The 21,443-nt window shown below is 36.8% G+C and overlaps 1 protein-coding gene across 1 annotated transcript; it reads left to right on the top strand.

Annotated features, from left to right (window-relative positions):
• The first annotated feature begins 1,191 nt into the window (after window positions 1-1,191).
• Window positions 1,192-21,053, top strand: RNF212 (ring finger protein 212). The gene is made up of 12 exons (XM_040064138.2): window positions 1,192-1,307; window positions 2,853-2,914; window positions 6,656-6,730; window positions 9,388-9,444; window positions 11,785-11,843; window positions 13,325-13,389; window positions 13,475-13,544; window positions 16,244-16,289; window positions 17,003-17,066; window positions 18,612-18,684; window positions 19,448-19,635; window positions 20,916-21,053. Exons 1-12 carry the CDS (start codon window positions 1,202-1,204, stop codon window positions 20,951-20,953), a joined length of 903 nt encoding a protein of 300 aa, XP_039920072.1. The 5' UTR covers window positions 1,192-1,201; the 3' UTR covers window positions 20,954-21,053.
• The last annotated feature ends 390 nt before the right edge of the window (window positions 21,054-21,443 follow it).

Here is a 21,443-nt window from a genome sequence, read left to right as displayed (position 1 = left end):
GGTGGTGGGTAAAAGGAAATATGTGTTAAAACCATATGGTGTATGAAGTCCAAGAAAAAAGTAATAAAGTGTTGCAACAAGGTTGTGGTTCAGACTGCAGCTGATATTTAGTGTAAGGCTCCTAACCACATCCCAATGACAAACATAACTCATTTCACTTACAATACATTCCAGCTGGTAATCCAGGACAAGCAATGTTTCAGAATTTATAAAAGAGCTGATCATGTTCCACCATATTAATTAGGTCTATACTCAAAGACTATAGATTCAGCACTGGGACTTGGGAGTCTTGAATATAACTTGTGATTGCTTAATTCTTTACTACTACTACTACTACTACTGGTACTACTATTATTAATAATACTAATCATCATCATATCATCATCATCTTTGCTTTTATGAAATGTTTTCAGTCGCCTTCAAGATTTTTAATTAACTCCATAAAGCAGAAGCTGACTCACAGTTCCTTTGGGAAGCACTTTGGGGGCAGAATCCTTTGTGAAATTAAAAGCTTCCCCTGCAGTTTTTGGCTCTGTCATACTCAGAGCTACAGTCTGCACTCCAACTAGGTCTGTAGTGGACTTTCTCCCTAAAATTTGCATCAAGGGACACTACCAAGCAATAGGGTATATTATTATTATTATTATTATTATTATTATTATTATTATTATTATTATCTATAAATGAACATCAAATCTGCTTTTGCTCCTTTTCCACAACAGAAGATGCCATAGCACACCTGAGCTAGAGAATTAGCAAACTTCCTGGATTCTTGCATTTAAAACAGTGAAATCCACAATTATGTTCTCTCGCGCTCTCTTTTTTCTGACCCGGGAGGAGAGAGCAGGGCGGGGTACCTGCTGAAGCCCCTTCCAGGAGCCTGCGGCCCTGTGGGTGCAGTTCAGTTCCCCCACGTTTGGGGACGGCAGAAGGGATGTCTCAGAGCTCCGTTTGTGTCCGTACCGCTCCAGTTTGGGAGTGAGAGGCCACAAAACCCAAAGTTTTTGGGGGTGTGTGCGCGAGGACCGAGCTCTGCCGCCCCGAGGCCCCGCGGCGGGAGAGGCGCGGGGCGCTGCCCTCAGGGCCGCCTCAGCGGGCGGGACGCGGCGGGGACGCACCCGCGGGGCTCGGCTGGAGGTCGAGCGGCTCTGCCCCAGCCCCGGGCCGCCGCCGGGCCCTCCTGCTCCACTACCCCGTGGCCATGCCCGCGTTCTGCAACTCCTGCCTGTGCGAGCCCCGCAACCCCACGCCGCGGTTCTGCCTCACCAGCTGCGGCCACGTTTTCTGTGAGGTTTGCCTGCAGAAAGGTAATGGCTGCTGGGGCGCGCCCGGCGAGGCGGGCTGTGCAGGCGTGCACGCGTCCGCACCAAACATTGGTATTTCTGACCCGCTGTGGGAAAAAAAAGAAAGCCCTGAGCACTTTTTCGAATGTTACTGATAAGCCTTTCCAATATTTCCTGTAGATTTGCTTTGAACACTAAAACCCGTCTGTGTCCACCTCCAGGTGGAGGTGGCTTTGAGAGCAAGCCTTGGGCGCAGGCAGTGGAGGCTGTAATAAAACTGGATTCTGGATGTTTACGATCCATAATTTTGTAAAAAAAAAAACTACCCCAGAAATACGGGTTTCTGTTCTGGCTAATTTGGGAAAAATAATGGTTTTTCCTTTGTGAAAGAGCAATTTAAAACCCGTAGGATTTGCTTAGGGTATGTTTTGGAAGTAGTTTTAATAAGTTTTAAGGCTCACTATTGTTCCTGAAAACTTTCAGCAGCATGAGGAAAGATTGGGGGTGATGATTTGAAGCTCTTGTGTAATGCAGAATTCCAGAGTCGTATTCTGGGATTCCTCCGATGTTCTTGGACAAAGATCTGTGGGAAAGAGGAAAAATAAAGTTTTCCAAAAGAAAAAAATGCAGTGGACAAATATCAATGTTTTTCCCTTTCACATCATGCTAAATGCCCTGGTTTTTGTAAGGGCACACAGAAGAAATGATCAATCTGTATTTCAGAACTAAAGACTTTGGACTAGACATTTTCACAGGGTTGTTACTGAGGATAGAGGATCATAAAATGCAGCCTCTACAGCTTGCAGGCTCCTAGAACATGAACATCCTTTCCACTGTTAATATTGTTTGGCAGAAAAACATGTGGGAAATTATGTGTCTGTTTGCTGTGAATTCAATAGTAATGAGAATAGAAGGTTTAAAATGCATTTAAAGATGTTTATAAACATGGATCCTTGCAATCTTCAGAAAGGCAGTAACGAGTGAAATTATCAATTATAAATATTGAATTAATTTGCATTTGCTATAGTTATTTCTACTATGTTTGCAATTAATTAAAGAGTTTAAAGGTCAAAAAGTTTTTAAAAAGTGATTTTATTGTTTTCTTACTGGAGGAATTCAAAAGGTAAAATTATTAATTCCTTGACCTTTGGGTTTCATACGTTTTCTTGGGAGAACCCAACTGTGCCCCAGTCTAAAAAGCAATGTATCAGATTGACTGTAAGTCATTAGTGTACTTAAGCATACATTTAATTAAACCAGGCAAGTAGTCCTATTTAAATCAAGGGAACTAAAAGTCACCTGCATTCTGTGACACTAATGATATTCATAAAATGATTTACATCAATGCTTATTTACAGGAGTAAGGCCTGATGACATTCACACACATTTTTCCTGCGCAGCTCTGTGTAACGGTTATAGAATCAAATTCTTTATTCATGTTTATTCATACTTGTATAACCTACAGATTTATTCCACAAGCTCCAGAGGTTTAGGCATCGTATTCTATTTACAATGTATTCAATATGTACTCAGTTTGAGCTATATTTTAAATGTGCCTTTACCTTACAGGCAAAAAAGATGAATGTTTGGTCTGTAGAAGTGCTTGTCGTACCCTAGTCCTTTCAAAAGAGGTAAATCAAGCTTTAGTTTTGTTGCATTACATTAATGTGTGCTTTGCTTAACAGCTAAACTATTTGCATTAAAAAATTACTTCCTTTTTTGTTTTTGCCAACTGTGACATGAATATTTACTGATAATATGTTGCTAAACTTAGGTACTTAGGCACTAGACAGCTCAGCTTTTTGTTGTATATATTCCTTCAAATTGAAGCCTGTGGACACTTTTTAGGTTTTCAGGTACCACTAGACTTCAAATCGTTCTAAACTTTCCAAAAATGTGGCTGATTACTGTGTAACATCAGTGACTACTTTCAAAATGTGGAAAAATGTTTATTGATTTTGGCATTTGTGTGTCACAGAAAATGAACTGTAATGAATCGTTTCATGTAATGGACCGAACTGAAAACCTGCATGATGGCTCAGCAGTGTTTTCAAGTGGATTAGATTTTTTTTTCCCCTGTTTTCTCTTAACTGTCTTCCTTGTGGCTGTGTGATTAAGAAAGGGTTTGAAATATTGTTGCGAGTTCTAGTTATTCACTGGAGAATTAAGGGCTTTTCATTACCTTTCTTGATTAATCATTAAAAATATTTAATTTTGCCATTTCTCTGAGAAGCAAGCTTCTCTTTAGCTGATTTCCTAAATAGATTATGAAAACATTCATGTTTTTGTAGACCGGTGCCTACCTAAGAGGTAATGCCTTACAAGGTTAAAAGAGCAGCACTAAAAATATTTAGTAAAATCCAATACAGCTAAACATGAAGGCCTCCTAGGAATCTTGCACATAGAAGAACATAATGCTACTAAAAAAAATTGCAACAAAACAACAAAATGCAATAATAATACAAAGGAACAATGCACACAGTAACAATGCACACAGTAATCAAATATGAAAAAAATCAAAAAGCCTTTCATAAAAATTCTAACTGACATATTTTAATGTGCTTTCTATATCAACCTATTGTTGTTGCAAACTTTGTTATTAATTTCAGTCAAAGAATAATTTAAGTTTCCGGGAACCTCTAGAGATCATCTTGTCCAACACCTTGCTCAAAACAATGTTAATTTTTAAGTTACATCAGTCTTAAATTGCACCATTGCAGCAGGACTTGATAATTTACTTCAAAGGCACAGAAGGAACTGACAAATGCAATGACTGGGATACTAGCAAAAATATTAGATGTTTCATTAGAACCTGCCACTGCTCTGGAGGGCTGGAAGGAAGAAAATTACCATATTCTTTAAAAAAGACATTAATGATGATTGCTTATCCTTGATTAAGAACAGATAAAGTGATTGGAATGATAATTAAAGATGCATATAAAAAAGTCATGGTTCTATAATTCAGGAACCTGAGTGGAAATATACCTGGTAAGCTTTATGAGCTTGATGCAATGGAAGAATTCCCAATGAGGAGGAGGTCCTATAAATGTGTAAGAACTGCTAATTAAATAGTATGTTGGGGTAATCAACATATACACGTTAAATATTCTCATCTGTACAGTAATGCATTCTTGTCACCTTTATGTCCTCCGTCTGTGCCTCATGATCCCCACTTGCTTTTTCCCAGAGGATGGTTAAGTGTTGTGATAAATCAGAATCTGGCTGTTCAGTATTTCAGAATATCATAGCAACATCTGCTACTCCTCCATGCAGCAGATAAAATACAAACAGTGTTGTACAAATCTTTATTTGAAAGAGTTTTTACATCAGCATAAAGCTGGTTGGGTTTTATTTTTTTCAAATCTGATAGGTACTTAAACCAAGATCATATCTTTGATAGATCTCTAAATAGATTGCAGAAGCTTGGCTCCTATGAATGCATTTAATTTAAAGAGTCTGAATGTGTTTTTATGAATATTTTATTTTTTCAAGATTGAATATTGTTGTCCTGTTTGTATTTTCTTTACTGAAACAGCATAGGTAGGTTAGCTGTGCTGTCTGTCTGTCTGTCTTTCTCTGTCTGTCTGTGTTTCTCCATCTGTCAGCTGGAAATTTTTGAATGCTTTGCCTAATATCAACCAAATGCAGAATTGCAGAGGAAGTCTCAAATACAATTATTTACTTCCTGTGAGTTCTGTAAAAATTAATAGCTGGGGAAAACAAGGAAGACCAGTTTTCCTAAAGCATGCAGCTCTGCAGTGAGCAAACAGTGCAGGCCATCATCAGTTGCTGCACAGGACATCCCAGTAGCTGATGTCACAACATGGGAAACGGAAGGTACAAATCTACTGCAAATCCAAGTTGTTGGTTTAGCTCCTTGCACAATTAGTTTTCTTACATAAGAGACTTAATTTCCTTTTATTGTTACAAAGATTTAATTTAAACATACATTGAAAATACCTTTGGCTGTTGTTTAATCTTGGATATTTGACTTAATGCTAGTGTTAACCTATATTTGGTGTAGGTAAAAATACTGTTTTTCTAGATGTTTGTGCATTTCAAAGTGGAACAAAGACTAACCCTTTTTGATTTCAATGTACTGTTTTTCATTTAAGTGACTGCAATTATCCTTCTGCTTTCTTAGTATCCCAGAAAACATACATTTCATTCACAGGTGGCCTGGTTGTTATTTCTTTTAATAATTCATCTTTTTAAATCTTTCTATTTTTAAAGCTTTTTGAGATTTTTAATACTCCTGGGAGTAATTTAGATTTTTCCTACAGCAGTTTCGGTTCTTTTACTGGATTTTGAAAAGTGGTTCCTTGCATGAAGGCTGCCTTCTTTCTAGGACAGCCTTCTCCTATTGTCAAAGGAGAAGCATTATTTTTGGTCTTTTTATTCAAATTTGGGGTAGTTGTAAGCCTGCCTTCTCTTCCACAATCACAGTAAATCAAAGAGAGCCATCCAGTTGACAGGTAGATTTTTTTTTTTCCCTTAGATACATTGTTTTTGAAAGCTGTTTAACTATTTCAACTTAGTGCTATAACTAGTATAACTATTTTGGAGTTGTATTTTCTTTGTTTTTCTTACGAACAGATTAGAAATTTGTGTATTCTGGATTAAAGTAACGCTTAAGTTATCTACACTGGTTTGTAGGTTTGGATAGATATCCAAATGTTATTACTCAAAAATTCACTTTATATTTTGAAGCATTTTTTTCCTCACCATAAGTAATGAATATATATTTTATTACAATGATGGCTTAGATATAGACCACTTACTCAACTCTTTTAAAAGCACAAGTGGCCGTTTGTGAGGGGGCCACATCATGATCTCTAATTAAAAGACACAAGTCATAAAATACTTAAAATTCAACAATTACTTTTGGGCTCTTTCCTTATTCTAGGATAATATTCTGCTGGACAGAGAGGGACAAAGGGATCCCAGTCAGCACTGAAACTATTCTGAAAACGGACTTAGGAACAAAACTGATTGTAGGATGGGGCTGGGAATGGTGAGAAGCAAAAAGCCTGGAAAGGGGCTGCCAGAAACCTGGCTGTTGGTGTGAATGCAATGCAAATTCCAGGGACCACAGCATCCTGGAATGTCCTCTGGACACTGGTACTGTCTTAATCACAATAAATATATATGTGGATAATATATTTATACAAAAGCCAATGCTTTCCAGATGGTTGATAAGGCCATTAAAGAAAATTAGGCCTATTTTCAATTTGTGCATTACCCCTCTCTTACCAGCCAATTTTTTTTTTTTTTTTTTTTTTTTAATGTACATCAGTCCTGTACAAAGGACTTTATTTAATATGACTTGCTAATAAAAATGCTAACCTTGGTATATTTTCATTTCTTTATAGACAAGTCCTGATATTCAATCACTGTTCATGCGAGCAGATGTGTTATTGAAGAAATATACAAAAGAAATATCACAGGTGAATCTGCCTTAAAACTTTTGAACTCTGTAAAATAATCAGCAAGTCCTACTGATTTTTATGTGAATGGGAGGAGTATAGGAGTGAATGCTTGAAAATGAATGTATGCCCATTACCATCTTTACTTCCTTAATTCCACAGTTTCTAGGTTCTTAAGGAGACATAAATTATTCATTATGGTCACTGCTTATATTTTCAAACTTTCTCTAAGGACCACTAGTCTGGTTATTTTAATGGTGTAAAATCACTTTTAATACCATTCAATGAAAAATTAGATCTGCCAGAAGCTTACACATGCCCACAGAGTGTGCCTTAATTATAGCAATAAAAAGTTACACAGTGAAAACCTGAGCTGGCTACAGTCCTGAGCTGACTGTGCTCTCTTTTTAATTTTTTTTTTTCTTTTTTCTTAATCAAAACACACCTCTTTTTTTTTTCCCAGATAAATGCAGTAAATGATTCCAAGGTCATTTTCCTCCTGCTTTCTGTGAATTCCAGATAGGATTCCTTTCTTCAGGCTTAGTTTCCAGTCAAGAACTTCAGTAACTGTGTTAAATGAGTGCATACAAAGTCCCATTTCCTCCTCATTTTCTGCATCTCTTCAGCTTGGCTTTTGGGCTTCATGTCCTTGTCCCTCTTCCTGTGCATTTCAGCAGCAGTTTCAACCACTCCAGTAGTGCATTGTCCCTGGGCCCAGCTGCAGCCTTCCCTGTCTATTCTTATCTCCTTGGGCTGGGACTTGCTGATCTTTGGGTGAGCTTCCTGATCCAGCAGAACAATAACCCAGGGAATATCACCTGTTTTCTCCAGCAGTGCTCATGGATTCACATTTGCTTTACCCCAGGCTTCACAGACTTTTCCAAAGCTGAGCTTGGCCCCTTTCCTGAGCTGTGCTTCTCCTCAGATGCAGAAGTGACTGCAAAAGGCAACTCTTTAACAGCAGGATCAGCAGCTAGTCCCTAAACTGAACAAATGCAGGGAACCACACCTCCAATCACATGGGAATACAAACTTCCATAATGTGCCAAAGGAAGGAAAAAAGAGGGCTCAATCTCTCAAGGCTGAGGTAGGTTTTCTGTAGCCTGAGATAAGCTGTTGGGAACATACTGAAGTGTAGTGAAGGCACTGAGGTATGTTCAGAACTTGTCCCAGCATCAAAAGACATAAGAGCATTTTATTTAATCTCATCTCTTGTCACATGGGTGGGTGCTTAGGGAAGCATGAGAGCAGAGCTGGATGTAGTGATACATCTTTAGAAGAGCTGCCCAGCTTTCAACAGCTTGTGGCACAGGGACTTCTGAAGGTGGGGTTGGTCCTCTGCATTCAGAACCTTGTGGTGGACATTTTTCCCCACATAATTCTCAGGTTGTTTCCTGAATTTTAGCAATCTGTCTCATATTGTGGAATGGAGGTCCACAGGTTGTTCACTGCATGATGTTTGTTTCATTTTTCAGGTTTTAACCTGTTCTCACTCTTGAATCTGATTCTGGAGGGAAAAGTATCCGTTTTCATGCACTTCATCTGTGCTAATCATTAGTTTTAGACTGCTGATGCATCCCTTCTTCAACTACAGTTTTTTCAGCCATGAAGATTCATATTCTGTGTAGTCATTCTTTTACTGACGTTCTTGCATACCTCTGATTAATCTGAACTGTTTTCAGACCTACTCTATCCTTTCTGAGTTGTTGAGCAGACTCAGGATATAGGAACATGCATTTTTTAAAGGGGAATGATGATGTCCCCTATTCAATTTTAAACCACCGGTAGGATCTGATTTACTTTTTGACTGGTACTGAGCACTAAACTGACAAATTCAGGTTTCTCTTAGACCCAAGAACTCATTTCTGAGTGAAGGGAGGCAGCTCAGAGCCGTCACTTTCTAAGTGGGTATTTCTTCCATCAGTTGTTCTGAAGACACACCTGATCCTTTGATGAGTATTCAAGGGGAACCTCCCAGGTTCTTCCACAGGGAATAAAAAGTAACTTTAATTTGAATATTACTCTATCGGTTTATATTCTTGGTGTGTTTCTTCTTGCTTGTCTCTATTCCCATAGTCCTTACGTGTGAGAAGAAAGATTTATTAGATGTTACTGCCTATGGTAATTTGTTCCTCAAGCTCTTGTCTAGCCTACCTTGTCATTTTTACTTTTAACTTGTCATGGTTTATGGTCCTCATTTGGACATAAGAAGTGCTTACCCATCACCAGACAGTGTGTCTAACTATTATTTTTTAATTAACAGGGTATTTTTACAAGGCACATAATAATTGCCAGTAAGACAGATTACTTTTTATGTTGCCATTAATTTTATGTGTTTGCTTAGCACTGATGAATAAGAAATGCTGCAGCTAAACTGGCTTTCTAATGTCTTTACCTTTTTATTGAACATAGTGTTAAAATATAACTTCAGTGAAATACATCTACCCGCTCTACTGTAGGTCATATTGGATTAAATTAACTTTATGAGACTTTGTCTGTCAGTGATAATAACTTAGAATAGTTTGGGAATTTTTTTGAAGAGGATTTATAGAAGACATATTAACTGCCTGTTAAAAGACACAATACTTTGCATAGTGTGAAGTAGTTCTTTTCCATCACTTTGCTGAGGTGCATAAACGTAATTATGTAAAACTTGATATAACTGTATTTATTTTTAGATTTCAGAATTTCAAGAAAAATATCGTAAGCGTTTATTAACACACCACAAACAAAAGGTAATTCTAATTGTGATTTTCTAGGGTTTTGTTTATGTTTGTCTTGTTCCTTTGGTTTATTTCTAGAAACTATATTAATCTTTTATTGGAATGCTTCAAATAATTTATCAGGACTGACCCATTACTGTCATCATAAATACCAGTTTTTACTTGCTTAAAGTCTTTGAGGAATCTATTAATTCTGGTGACTATTTTTAATATAATATTTGAGTTGTGAGCTGGTTAATCTTAAATAGACAGAATTAATTATTCTGTGAAGAACAGGTACTGCATTTATGACCGTGCTTCTTCCTTTGTAGGTTGAAAGACAGTTTTCTTTTTCATTTTTCAGCTACTTCTAAGTATTTGATTAAATAGTTGGATGTTTCTTTTATTTCTAAGGACATGGAATGTTGCTTAAAGCTACCTGGCCGTGATGGTGACTTGACCCATGAGTGGGTGCCCCATGTATGAAATGATAGAGGAAAGCTCGTGTAGCTGCTCAGTTGGTCATTTCATGTGTGAGGAGAGTTTCTGGTATGATTGTCATGGATAGAAAGCTTGGAAAATGACTGTTGCCCATTCTTCCCTCTTCATGAATGCATTTTGGGATCACTCATAGTGTACTGTGATGTGTGTAGTTTTTTTGAGTCCTGTCCTCCTGCTTTCAAAGCCAGGCCAGGGAGGAATCCTGATTTCATCCCCGTTCTAATCCTTTGTACCAACTCCTAAAACCTGTAGACAAAGTGAAACAAATATCTTAATAGAATTCAGCATAAATAGAGGTGTTATCTCCAAAGAATCTGTGGAGAGTTTTGATACTTTGTAATGGTAATTTTTTTAAGTTGTTTACTGTTGAGACATTCACTCAGCAGTGTTTGTAAAGTACTCAGGGACGGTGCTTGACCTAAGGAAGGTGTTCAGGTGATAGTACAGAAACAGCTGAAAATATAGCTGGTTGCTCCTTCAATTGCACTTTCTTTTGGGTGGGTTTGTTGTTGTTTTGCCCATTCTGTGTATTGTTAGTGTGTTAAAACTGCTTGCATTGGATCAGGGTCAGGAGAGGCTGGTTGTATCAAACAGAATTCAGGTTTCTCAAGACAGGTTGTCTTGTTTCAGGTCCCATTCCTTATTTCTAGTTTGTCATCCTTGTCACTGTCAACCAGCAAGGTCTCATGGTCTTCATTAAATTGCTTTGTTGCTGGTTTTGTGAGTTGTGCAGATATTAGGGTGCAGGTGATGGTGGGCACTTGCTGTTCATATTCTTGGCAGGTCTCAATGCCCTGTTATGCTAGGAGCCCGAAGTACTGAAAATCAAATAGTTACTCACCTTCTTTAAGGTACTTTGGTCTTAAAATTACCCAGTCCTAGAGAGTGACAGGGTAAAGTACATTCTTCCTGACTGGTCCCTTTCTTAATCAAACCTAGCTCTCATAAGAAGATAACAGAATACCAAAAACTAGGTCTTATATAAATTACATTTTTTCTTTAATCTGTTTTGCAGAGTTTTGCATCTGCAAAAAGGGCATAGTATCTCCCACAAACAATATGATTTTATAAATGAGGTGATTTTATTAAATAATAGTTTGAGAAGCATGAAAAGTTAACAAAAAAAATCCATAATTTGCTTTCAAATCAAAATATGAACAGTGTGAAGGATTAGAGTCACATGATGGAAATTAAAGATAAAGTGCAGATGCAATATTGAAGTTGTTGAGTAAATTTTTACATCCTTCATAAAATATAATGTATGCTCACATAATGAAAGCCTGTAAAAAATACACATACTAGGTAGCTGACCTAGTGTTCTTGACCTTAATATTCTTCAATTTTGCCAGCTCATAACATTGTTTAATGGAGATATTTTTGGTTGTGTCTCTAATGTAGTAGGAAATACTTTTCACTTAAGCTTATACTGCAGTGAACTGAATACATTTTGAATCTTAAATGAGAAATATGAGAACATAGTATTTTGTACATTTTTTGGTAGCTTTTGCACATAACTCCATATTAATCATAACAAAGCTATTATATCAGATATGGAAAATAGGAAGCAAGAGAAAATAAAACTATTTTTAAGCACTTTTCCTAGTATTCATTTATCCAATATTATCAGCACACTTAGGGAAAGGTAATCAAACTAAGTCTTTAATGGCCAAAAAGAAGCATATCTCTTCTAGACTGACTGTTTAATGGGTCCATAACACAGCCATAACAGCTCCAATAAATCTGGAATAGCAATGATGTTTTAAGATTAAAACCAATAGAAAGCAGCCTTTCAACACTTTAGAATACTAGTTGGATGAAAATGAAGCTGTATATCACACAAATAGACTTTGTTTAAATCTGATTATCTCACAGATAGCAAAGCTGGAAGAGTCTCTCAAGAAAGTAACACAACAAATGCAACAGATACAATGGTAAGAAGTCTATTGCAGCAAAAGTAAATGTAATCAGTTTAATTGATAAAGCAATAAAAATGTCATGTTTTGTTTGCCTTCCTCATATATTTTTACAGAAATAAATGTGTGGTGATTTCTGACATCAGATCCATCTTATTCACAATGATCAATCCTGTCAAGAAGAAATTCTTTTATTTTGAAACACAGCTCAGTAGTTAACTCCAAAAATTAACTTTTAATAAATTCTGTCACATAGATTCTCAGTTTTAATTTTTTATTTGCAGTTACATAATCATGTTTGTGTATTTTGCAATGGACTTCGCAGGCTGGAAAGTACTACCATGCCTGTCCTGGTAACTTAGCCCATTTACAAAGGTACTAGAGTTTTGTAACATGGTTCTCATGGTTTCTGTTTCTAGTCAAAATTAAGTTCTTGACTCATCTTGAATTCGTCCTTTTTCTCAACTGTTTCAAGGTGGTAGCCAAGAGGTCACTCATCATTATCCCCCTGCTCGATGACTGATACACCTTCGTCTTTTCATCTTACTTATTTCCAACACAGAGCCATAAATGTTATTTAAATCTCCTTAATAAGCCAGTTCATGAATCCAGCATTTTAATTGCACAGATTTGATCTTTAATTGATCTTTCTTTCCTGTGTTTTTTTTGTGTGTTTTTTTTTGTGGTTTTTTGGTTTTGGTTTGGTTTGGTTTGGTTTGATTTGGTTTTTTTGTTGTTGGGTTTTTTTTTTTTAAGTACAGATTTTCCCTTGACTCTTAAATCCACATAATTCTCTATTTTGCTCTCTCAGGCTGCTTGGTGTAATGTAACAGAAAGAAAAAACAGTATAAAGGAAACTATGTATGTGGTGGATTATTGCAATTTATATTTTTTTTTTCACTGCCTCCATTTTCTTGTCTGCATCTCAAATAAATTGTATCTTGGTTATATCAAATACAGAGTGAATTTTTGATTTTTTCTTTTCTTTTTTTCCTGAGTTCTACCAAGAGAGTAGTGTCCTTGGGCCTTTCCTTGCTTGTTTAGTAAATATATTCCTCCTATTTATGGTTCTTGTCAAAGGTACTAGTTTTACAAAGTAGTTGTTGAATAACATGAAAATGCCAACATTTAATTTGACAACTAGATTTCTTAAAGTTTGGTAAATATATAATTTCATTAAATGAAATTAATTTTGTGCTTAGCTATAGTTAATCATTGTATTTTAGCATCTTTTTTTCTCTAAAGTCCTTTGCCATAATATTGTGCCAAATTTGGTATTTTGGGGTATGTAATGAGCACTGCAGATACTGTGATGTAAACAGCAAGTTCATACATTTACCAAATAAATTCTTACTTTGCTTCATGGAAAATCATGTTATGTTAAAACCTGCTACTGATGGATAAAATGCTTTGATTTTATACTTTATTGACCAGTTAGACATGTGAACTAATCAAACCAGCTTTTAATTTATATCTGTTGTTTCTTCTTTCCCCTTTAGTACGAAACCTCCTGAAAAAACTACACCACTGCCATTTTCCAGTACAAGCAGAAATCCATTTTCCAGTAAGAAGTGTTGGTTTAAAATATTAACTATGGAATGCCTGTCAACATAGCTGTATTCTAATATTAAATTTCTTAATGACTTCAGTTCCTTCAAGAAAACAGAATGTTTATTCTTCATATTCTCTTCATTCCAGTCGTCCTTCAACTTCTGAAACGTGGGTACAATTTTTAAATTTTCAGTTAAAATCTTAACTAATATTTTATACATAAAGTAACCTTTTTGTAGTGAGGTTAAAATATTTTCTGATTTTGTGTTTTGTTTTTGCAAACTGTTCAAATATGAAAGAACTGAGGACAGTCTTATCTATCCAAGTACACATTACAGTATGGATGGTGGTTACTAGAAAGAAATCTAAGACATGACCTTATTCCAAAGAACTTTTGGAGGAATGGATAGATCAATTAGTGGGACACTCTCCATTTACCATAGAGAAAAACTATATTTATTGTTTAGACATGTATATGGACACTGTGGTTGTCTCAGGTTAGATGGGATGAGCCAGTCCAGTAAGGCTCAGTAAGGCAAGGAGGTTTTGGAGGAACTTAGGAATAAGAGGAGGATATATCATTTTTGGAAGAAGGGTCAGGTCTCTCAGGAAGTATTTATGGGGGCTGCTAGAGCATGTAGGAAAAAAAATTAGGGAGGCCAAAGCTCAGTTTGAACTTAAAATGGTGACTTCTGTAAAGGATAATAAAAAATGTTTCTACAAGTATATTAATGGTAAAAGGAAGGGTAAGGCCAACCTTTGTTCTTTATTGGATGAGGGAGGGAACTTAGTAACTGCAGATGGGGAGAAGGCAGAAATGTTTAATGCCTTCTTTGCCTCAGTTTTTGGTGGGAAGATGACTTGCCTTCAAGACAGCTGTTCTCTTGGGTTGGTTGATGGTGCTAGAGAACAGAATGGTCCCCCCATTATCCAAGAGGAGGCAGTCAGAGAACTGCTGAGATGCTTGGATACTCATAAATCTATGGGCCCAGATGAGATCCATCCCAGGGTAATGAGGGAGCTGGCAGATAGCTTACAAAGCCACTCTCCATCATTTACCAACAGTCTTGGCTCACTGGTGAGGTTCCAGATGACTGGAAACTGGCCAATGTGACACACATTCACAAAAAGGGCGGGAGAGAGGCTCCTGGTAATTATAGAGCAGCCAGCCTGACCTCAGTACCTGGCAAGATAATGGAACAGTTTATACTGAGTGTCATCACACAGAATTTACAGGATGGCCAGGGTATCAGACCCAGCCAGCATGGGTTTAGGAGGGGTAGGTCGTGTTTGACCAACCTAGTCTCCTTTTATGACCAGGTGACCCACCTGGTGGATGCAGGAAGGGCTGTGGATGTTGTCTGTTTGGACTTCAGCAATGCCTTTGACACTTCTCCCATAGCACGCTCCTGGATAAGCTGGCAGCTCATGGCTTGGACAGGAGCACTCTGTGCTGGGTTAGGGACTGGCTGCATGGCCGGGCCCCGAGAGGGGTGCTGAATGGTGCTGCATCCAGCTGGGGCCAGGCACCAGTGGTGTCCCTCAGGGGTCTGTGCTGGGACCAGTTCTGTTCAATATTTTTGTTGATGACATGGAAGAGGGCATTGAGTCTTTCATTAGTGAATTTGCAGATGACGCTGGAAGTGTGTGTTGATCTGTTGGAAGGTAGGAGGGCTCTGCAGAGAGATCTGCAACAGTTGGATGGATGGGTAGAGTCTAACAAGATGAAGTTTAATAAGTCCAAGTGCCAAGTCCTGCATTTTGGCCACAATAATGCCCTGGAATGTTAAAGGCAAGAGACAGTCACTGAACAGTGCCCAGGAGGAAAGGGACCTGGGGAGCTGGTGCCAGCAGCTGAACATGAGCCAGCGGGGTGCCCAGGTGGTCAAGAGGGCCAAATGGCACCTGGCCTGTATCAGGAATGGTGTGGCCAGCAGGAGCAGGGAGGTCATTCTTCCCCAGTACTCGGCACTGGTGAGGCCACACTTCCAGTGCTGTGTCCAGCTCTGGGCTCCTCAGTTTAGGAAGGACGTTGAGATGCTTCAGTGTGTCCAGAGGAGGCAACAAGACTGGTGAAGGACTTGGAACACAAACCCTGTGAAGAACAGCTGAGGAAGCTGGGGTTGTTCAGCCTGGAGAAAATGAGACTCAGAGGTGACCTTGTCACTCTCTACAACCTCCTGAAGGGTGATTGTGGTCAGCTGGGGTTGATCTCTTTCTCCAGGCAGCAACTGACAGAATGAGAGGACACAGTCTCAGACTGTGTATCTCAAGGGATATTTAGGTTGGATATTAGGAAAAAGTTTTTCACAGGATAAAGTACTGGAATGGTCTGCCTGGGGAGGTGGTGGAGTCACCATCCCCGGATGTGTTTAAAAAGACTGGATGTGGCACTCGATGCCATGGTTTAGCTGAGGTGTTAGGGCATGGGTTGGACTCGATGATCTTGAAGGTCTCTTCCAACCCAGACATTCTGTGATTCTGTCGTTTTAAGTAAAATGAATATACAGCTTGCTCAAACTAAAATTGTTCTATACCTATGACTGTGACTTTTTTTTCCTCAATCAAAGCAGTGATTCAGAGTGCCCTTGTTGTGGATACAAGCAACAAATTCATAAATATGCACATTTATTCAGACAAATAGAAGAATAATGATGCTAATCTTAAAATAACTTTCTCTGTAAATGTCTAAACCAAAGCTCAGAATCAATGAATAGATTTTTCCTACTGCTAGTGAGTTTTGGAATAAGCCCTAAACACTTATGTGTCTTTCAAATTTAACATTTGAATCTAACATAATTTTAGTCTTTATAATGAAAATATTATTTTTATTACAATGTCATTCTTACTTTGACCTTTCTTGCAAGGATGGAGGCAATGGAGATTGATCCCATACCTTCACCAATGAGGAAAGTAAGTGGTTTTTTAAAAATATTTTTTTGTGTTACACACATATATCCTTTTGATTTCTCCTACTCTGTTAATGCTGCAAAAAATAGAATTCTCCCCCCATCCCATCCTAAACCATTCTGATGTGCATGATTTCAGATATGCTTAGTGCAGGGTGAAAGTCAGGTGCTCCCCAAAAAAAACCAAAAGCAAATAAACCATAACATGAATTTCTGGGATTATATTCTCCTCATGCCATATACAGGCTTTTAAACTTGTGATGCTGAAGTAAATGGCAAATTCTTAAAATCCCAATATTATTAAAATGTCAGTAGTCTGAAAGCACCATTAAGGCTCTGATACCTGAGTAGGGCATTGCAGGAATTTTCATGGTGTTGGTATCCTGGTTAGGAGCGGTAACATCTAGAAACAACTGCTAGCTTGCAAATGGAATTTCAACATAGAAAACAGTGAGAGTGTCTTATAACACTTCTTATCTGAATGTGATAGGTTATAATAAATCTAAAATACGTTTATTTCCCACCAGCCCATAGATCTTTAAAAATAGTAACTTAATTCTTAGGTTTTGGGTTTTCATGCTATGAACAAAACCGACAGCAGAGAGTTCTGGAAATCTGCAGGCTCTGTCGACCTCAAAAATATAACACTATTGCTTAAATTATCTTAATTATTAATATGCTTATTACAGTATGGTTTATGACTTGCCATTCATTTAGCTGGAGACACCAACTGGTCCAACAAGATTATCAGTAATAACTCCACCACAGGATGGACGTATGGGTGAGTAAAAGTAAACTTTGTAACTGAATAACATTTCTGTTACATTAGGAGGATGAATAAATTAAAATCCATACATTAGCAATTTACTAAAAAATTGAATTGTGTTGAGATGTGAGGAATTTACCATGTGGACTTGAATCCAGCAGCTGGGAAATGGTTAAAATGAAGTATGAAATGTTTCCCTAGTACTTACCTCTTCACTTCAGTAAAATGATTACTTGTAAACAAACCGATTTTTGCCAGATCAACAGTTGCAAAGAAAATACTGTAACTATAATGTGTGACTGAACAGAACAGGAATACTTGCAATATACATTGTTGACCCTCTGTTAAGCTTCATAATTTTATCTGGTTTTGGTTAACAGAAAGTGACATTGTCCACAATGTCATATTAAATATCACATGAAGAGAAGGGGGGAAACTAAATGGAAGTTAAAAAAAATATTTAATAACAGAAGTGAGGTAGTTGAGATCAAGAATTTCTTCAAAAGTGATTTTTTTTCACCTTATCACTGTTATAGGCTATAAGACTTTTTACCTGCCATTACTTTCTTTCATTCCTTCATACCTTGAGCTTGGGTAACACTCAGATGTAAAAAAACCCTGAGTAACAGCTACTGGAATTGGTTCAGTCTCTTGAGAACTGTTTATTAGTGAGGAGTTTCCCACAATTTCTAATGCTTTTCAGGCCTGCTATTTGTGTGTCTCTCCCATTCTTGGTTTTACATTCAACATATTTCTGCAGCAGTCCGTGCTCAGGCAGGCTTTCACCTGGCTTCAGTAGTTCATAGAATCCATCTGCAGCCACATAAAGAACTTTTAGCACTCTTGTGTTTTTACATGGTGTAAGTGTCCTGAAACAAAGACAAATACAATTGCAATGCAATTTCAATGAAAGAGGAAAAATTGCTTCTTCTGTGTTATGGCTGATTTATGTGCTCAGATCTCTCCTAGATGTATGGTTGCCTATAAATTTAGTCATAACAAGATAAAGAGAGCTGAGGTTAACTGGTTTTTTTATTGTGTCTAAATATAAATAGATATTTATTAGACAGCAAAATTTTATGTAGAACAGTTATGTGTTCAGCAGATTTCAGAACATTCAAATAAAGTTTTGCAGTGGACAATGCTGAGGGAATCAAAGTTTATGTGCAAAACTAAGGGCAAATGGAAACAATAATTTAATGGTGCACTAAGGAAAGTTTCCTTCTCAGAGGTGGATGGGGCAAAAAAAGATCAGCTGAAGAGCTGGAGCACTTCAGCACAGCTGTCTTGATAGTTTAATAAATGAAAGAAGGTGAAAGAAACCAACACATGTTTAACTGGAACAAGATTTGTACGAATCGTACAATATGATGTTTTTGTGGCAGCTGAGCTTTCTCATTGACTGTTGTAATTGTGCACCATTTTTTGTTCTTGAATAAATCAATCATGAATTTGTCTCAAATCATGCAATAAAAGCACTACTCTTTGTTTCCAAAGTTATCTCTTAAGCAAAATGGGTAATTTACATTGGTCCTGTTTTCAAAAATCTGATTCCAACAGGCAGCGTGTCCTACAGAAGTGCTCAGACAGCTGTAATAATGCCACGGCGAAATATTGGAGCAGGATCTACAAGGTAATTCAATACTTTTTCAAGAGGTTACCATCTTCTATAAGAGACTGAAATTTCCCCTCTGGCCTGTATTAATCTGTATGTTGAAGGGTTATATTCTAGATCTGAAGAAGTGTTTTAGTGCAGCCTGGATATCAACTACACGAATGTTTGGTTTTGGGGGAAAGTTTTATTTCAAAATCATGTTTTTCAAAAATGTGCTGATATAATCTGTGCTTCTGTAGCTTATTGCCATCTACAGTCATGGTACTCCTATAAAAAGCGTTAGTAATTTTTATAATGAAGAAGTTTAACAATGTCTCTGCTGTATCATTGTTACAAAAATCAGAGATGAAAGCACAATATTTGCACAAGGGCTGTTCTCTGAACAACCTGAACTTTTCATGCAGCCTGCAACAGGTGTTTCTGTTTTTCATTTAAACATTGAAAATGTCTTAAACTGTGAGAATTATTAACATTATTAAATAACTTTAAGTCATTCCAGAAAAATTAAAATCTTGTTCTTTATAATCATTAAGCCAAGTATATCACCCTAGCAAAAATTTAAAATTTGTGTAACAAAGTATTTCTTTTTTTCCACCTCCGATTCTGTAATTTTATGTCAATCTGCTTCTTGAAATAGATAAAAATCTTCAATAAGTAAAACCACATAATTTATAACATTTTCCTTTAAAACATTAGATATCGAATTGAAGTAATTTTGAAATCTGTTGTATTGTTATAGAAGTAGTCTCAAATCACATGCATGAATTAATTTCTTTAACAGATCTACCCCTATAAGATTACCACATAGTGCATGTCCATCATCAGCTGGATCCCAAAGCAGTCAAAGAGGGTCCTGGGCTAATTCAGATTTCAGAACTCCTCAGCTGTATCCATTTATATCACCTTCCCCACAGCGGTCTCTATCAAGGCAGCCAATCACCATCTCTGGACTTCTGCAAAGACAACAAGGCAAGTATATTTATAAAATAACCTTTACCACTTCCTGAAAAAAATTCAGCATAGCAGCTTAAATAAATTAACCAAAATAAAAATGATATTTCAGAATTGGAAGTAGGCTCTTGGCAAAATATGAAAGATGTTGGTGCTTATGATTGTGTTTTGCCTTGGGTATTATATGTGGGATGATATCTGCTGTGAAAATGTGTTCTTGCTTCACTTCAGAAATGGATTTTAACAGAGATTTAAATCTGATAATGTCCAAATTTTCCATCTCAACTGCAAATTTCTTAAAGATCTGCATATCAAGACATCCATGTAAATGTCCACAGATCACAGTAAAAATGGAGCTAGTCCAGGGTGTTGTTTGTTGAATGCAACATAAAACTAGCAAAAGCAGCTGCGTGAACATCAGCCCAAGTGGGGTGGATGTGGGTGGGAATTGCACTGGAGCAGATTAATTAATAAAATCACAGAATCATAGTCACAGAATCCTAGAACAGCCCTGGTCAGAAGGCACCTTGAATGGTCCAGCCCTTTTTGGGAAAGAGAACCTAGATGAGGTCGTGTAGAACCCTGACCAATCACATCTTGCAAACCTAATTCTCCTTATTGCTGAGTTTGCATCACAAGTGAAATATTCTTTTAACTTATATTAAAAAGATCATTCATCTCTAAAACAATTTTAGTCCATGGTAATAAATGTGACCTTCCTGTACATCCCAAGTAGTTTTTTTAACTCAAAACCAAAATAAAAACAAATAAAATATTCAAAAAATATTCAAAACCAAAATTAAAATATTTTAAGGAATGAAGGCTTATAGATAGCTTGTAAAAGCTTACATCACAATTGTTTTAATTGTGAAATTTCTGGACAGTGATACAATATTTGAAATAATGCATGAACCTGATGGGGTCTCTAAATGATGTAAGAAAAAATAATGTTATAATAAAAGTAGCTGTATTGAACTTTAGTAATAGATGTCATTTGGCTATATGATGGCAATTCATTTCAGTTCATATACAGTTTAAAGCTTTGGAGATTCACTTGTGTAGCTAGAATTGGAATATGGCAAAAATGCCTTTATGGAAATACAGAGGAGCACATTTATGTTCATGAAAACGGCAATAGAAAAGTTTTTATCAAGTGTATATGTTGTATTTTTAATTTTTGATAGTTTTGCTTTTCCTTGTATAAATTCCCCAAATAATCTACATGAATAAAGCTTTACTTAAGTTTTACCAAGTTTTTGGGGTTTTTTTCTTCATTTGTACCTGTATTTTTATTCTAGGATCAACTAATTTAGGAGGACATTCAGCAGAGAGATGAGCAAATATCTGTGAATTGTTTTGATTAAGAAGCATCTGGAGAAGCACTGCATAGTCTCTGGATATCAAAGTATTTGTAACTTCCATAATATGTCAAATTGGCATAAACCAGCAAATTCTTCAGCATGAATACTGTATTTAAAACATCACTGATCTTTCTGATTAACATCTACTGAAGTTTTAGATGGAAGTACAAATTTTTCTTGTTTTTCAAAATTCTGGTTTCAAATATATAGGCCTAAATAAAAGTCCTTCATTACCTAAGTGTTAAGGCAAAACATGATTATTTGTTGAATGAGCATTTTTTGCTGTGCGTGCATTGTGCTGCAGGATAAAAAATTGTGCCTGTGCAGTATTACAGATAGACTGCAATCCTAAAAAAAAAAGAAATTTATTTATGGATTTTTGTTTACAGAATTCCAAAGTTTGGCTCTAACTCAATGCATCTCCGTTTGTTTGCACTCTTGAAAAAGGGGTAAATTTCAAGAGAT

The sequence above is a fragment of the Hirundo rustica genome, chromosome 5 (assembly GCF_015227805.2).
Source record: "Hirundo rustica isolate bHirRus1 chromosome 5, bHirRus1.pri.v3, whole genome shotgun sequence".
Classification (NCBI taxonomy): domain Eukaryota; kingdom Metazoa; phylum Chordata; class Aves; order Passeriformes; family Hirundinidae; genus Hirundo; species Hirundo rustica.
This window is presented reverse-complemented; position numbering and strand designations above follow the sequence as displayed.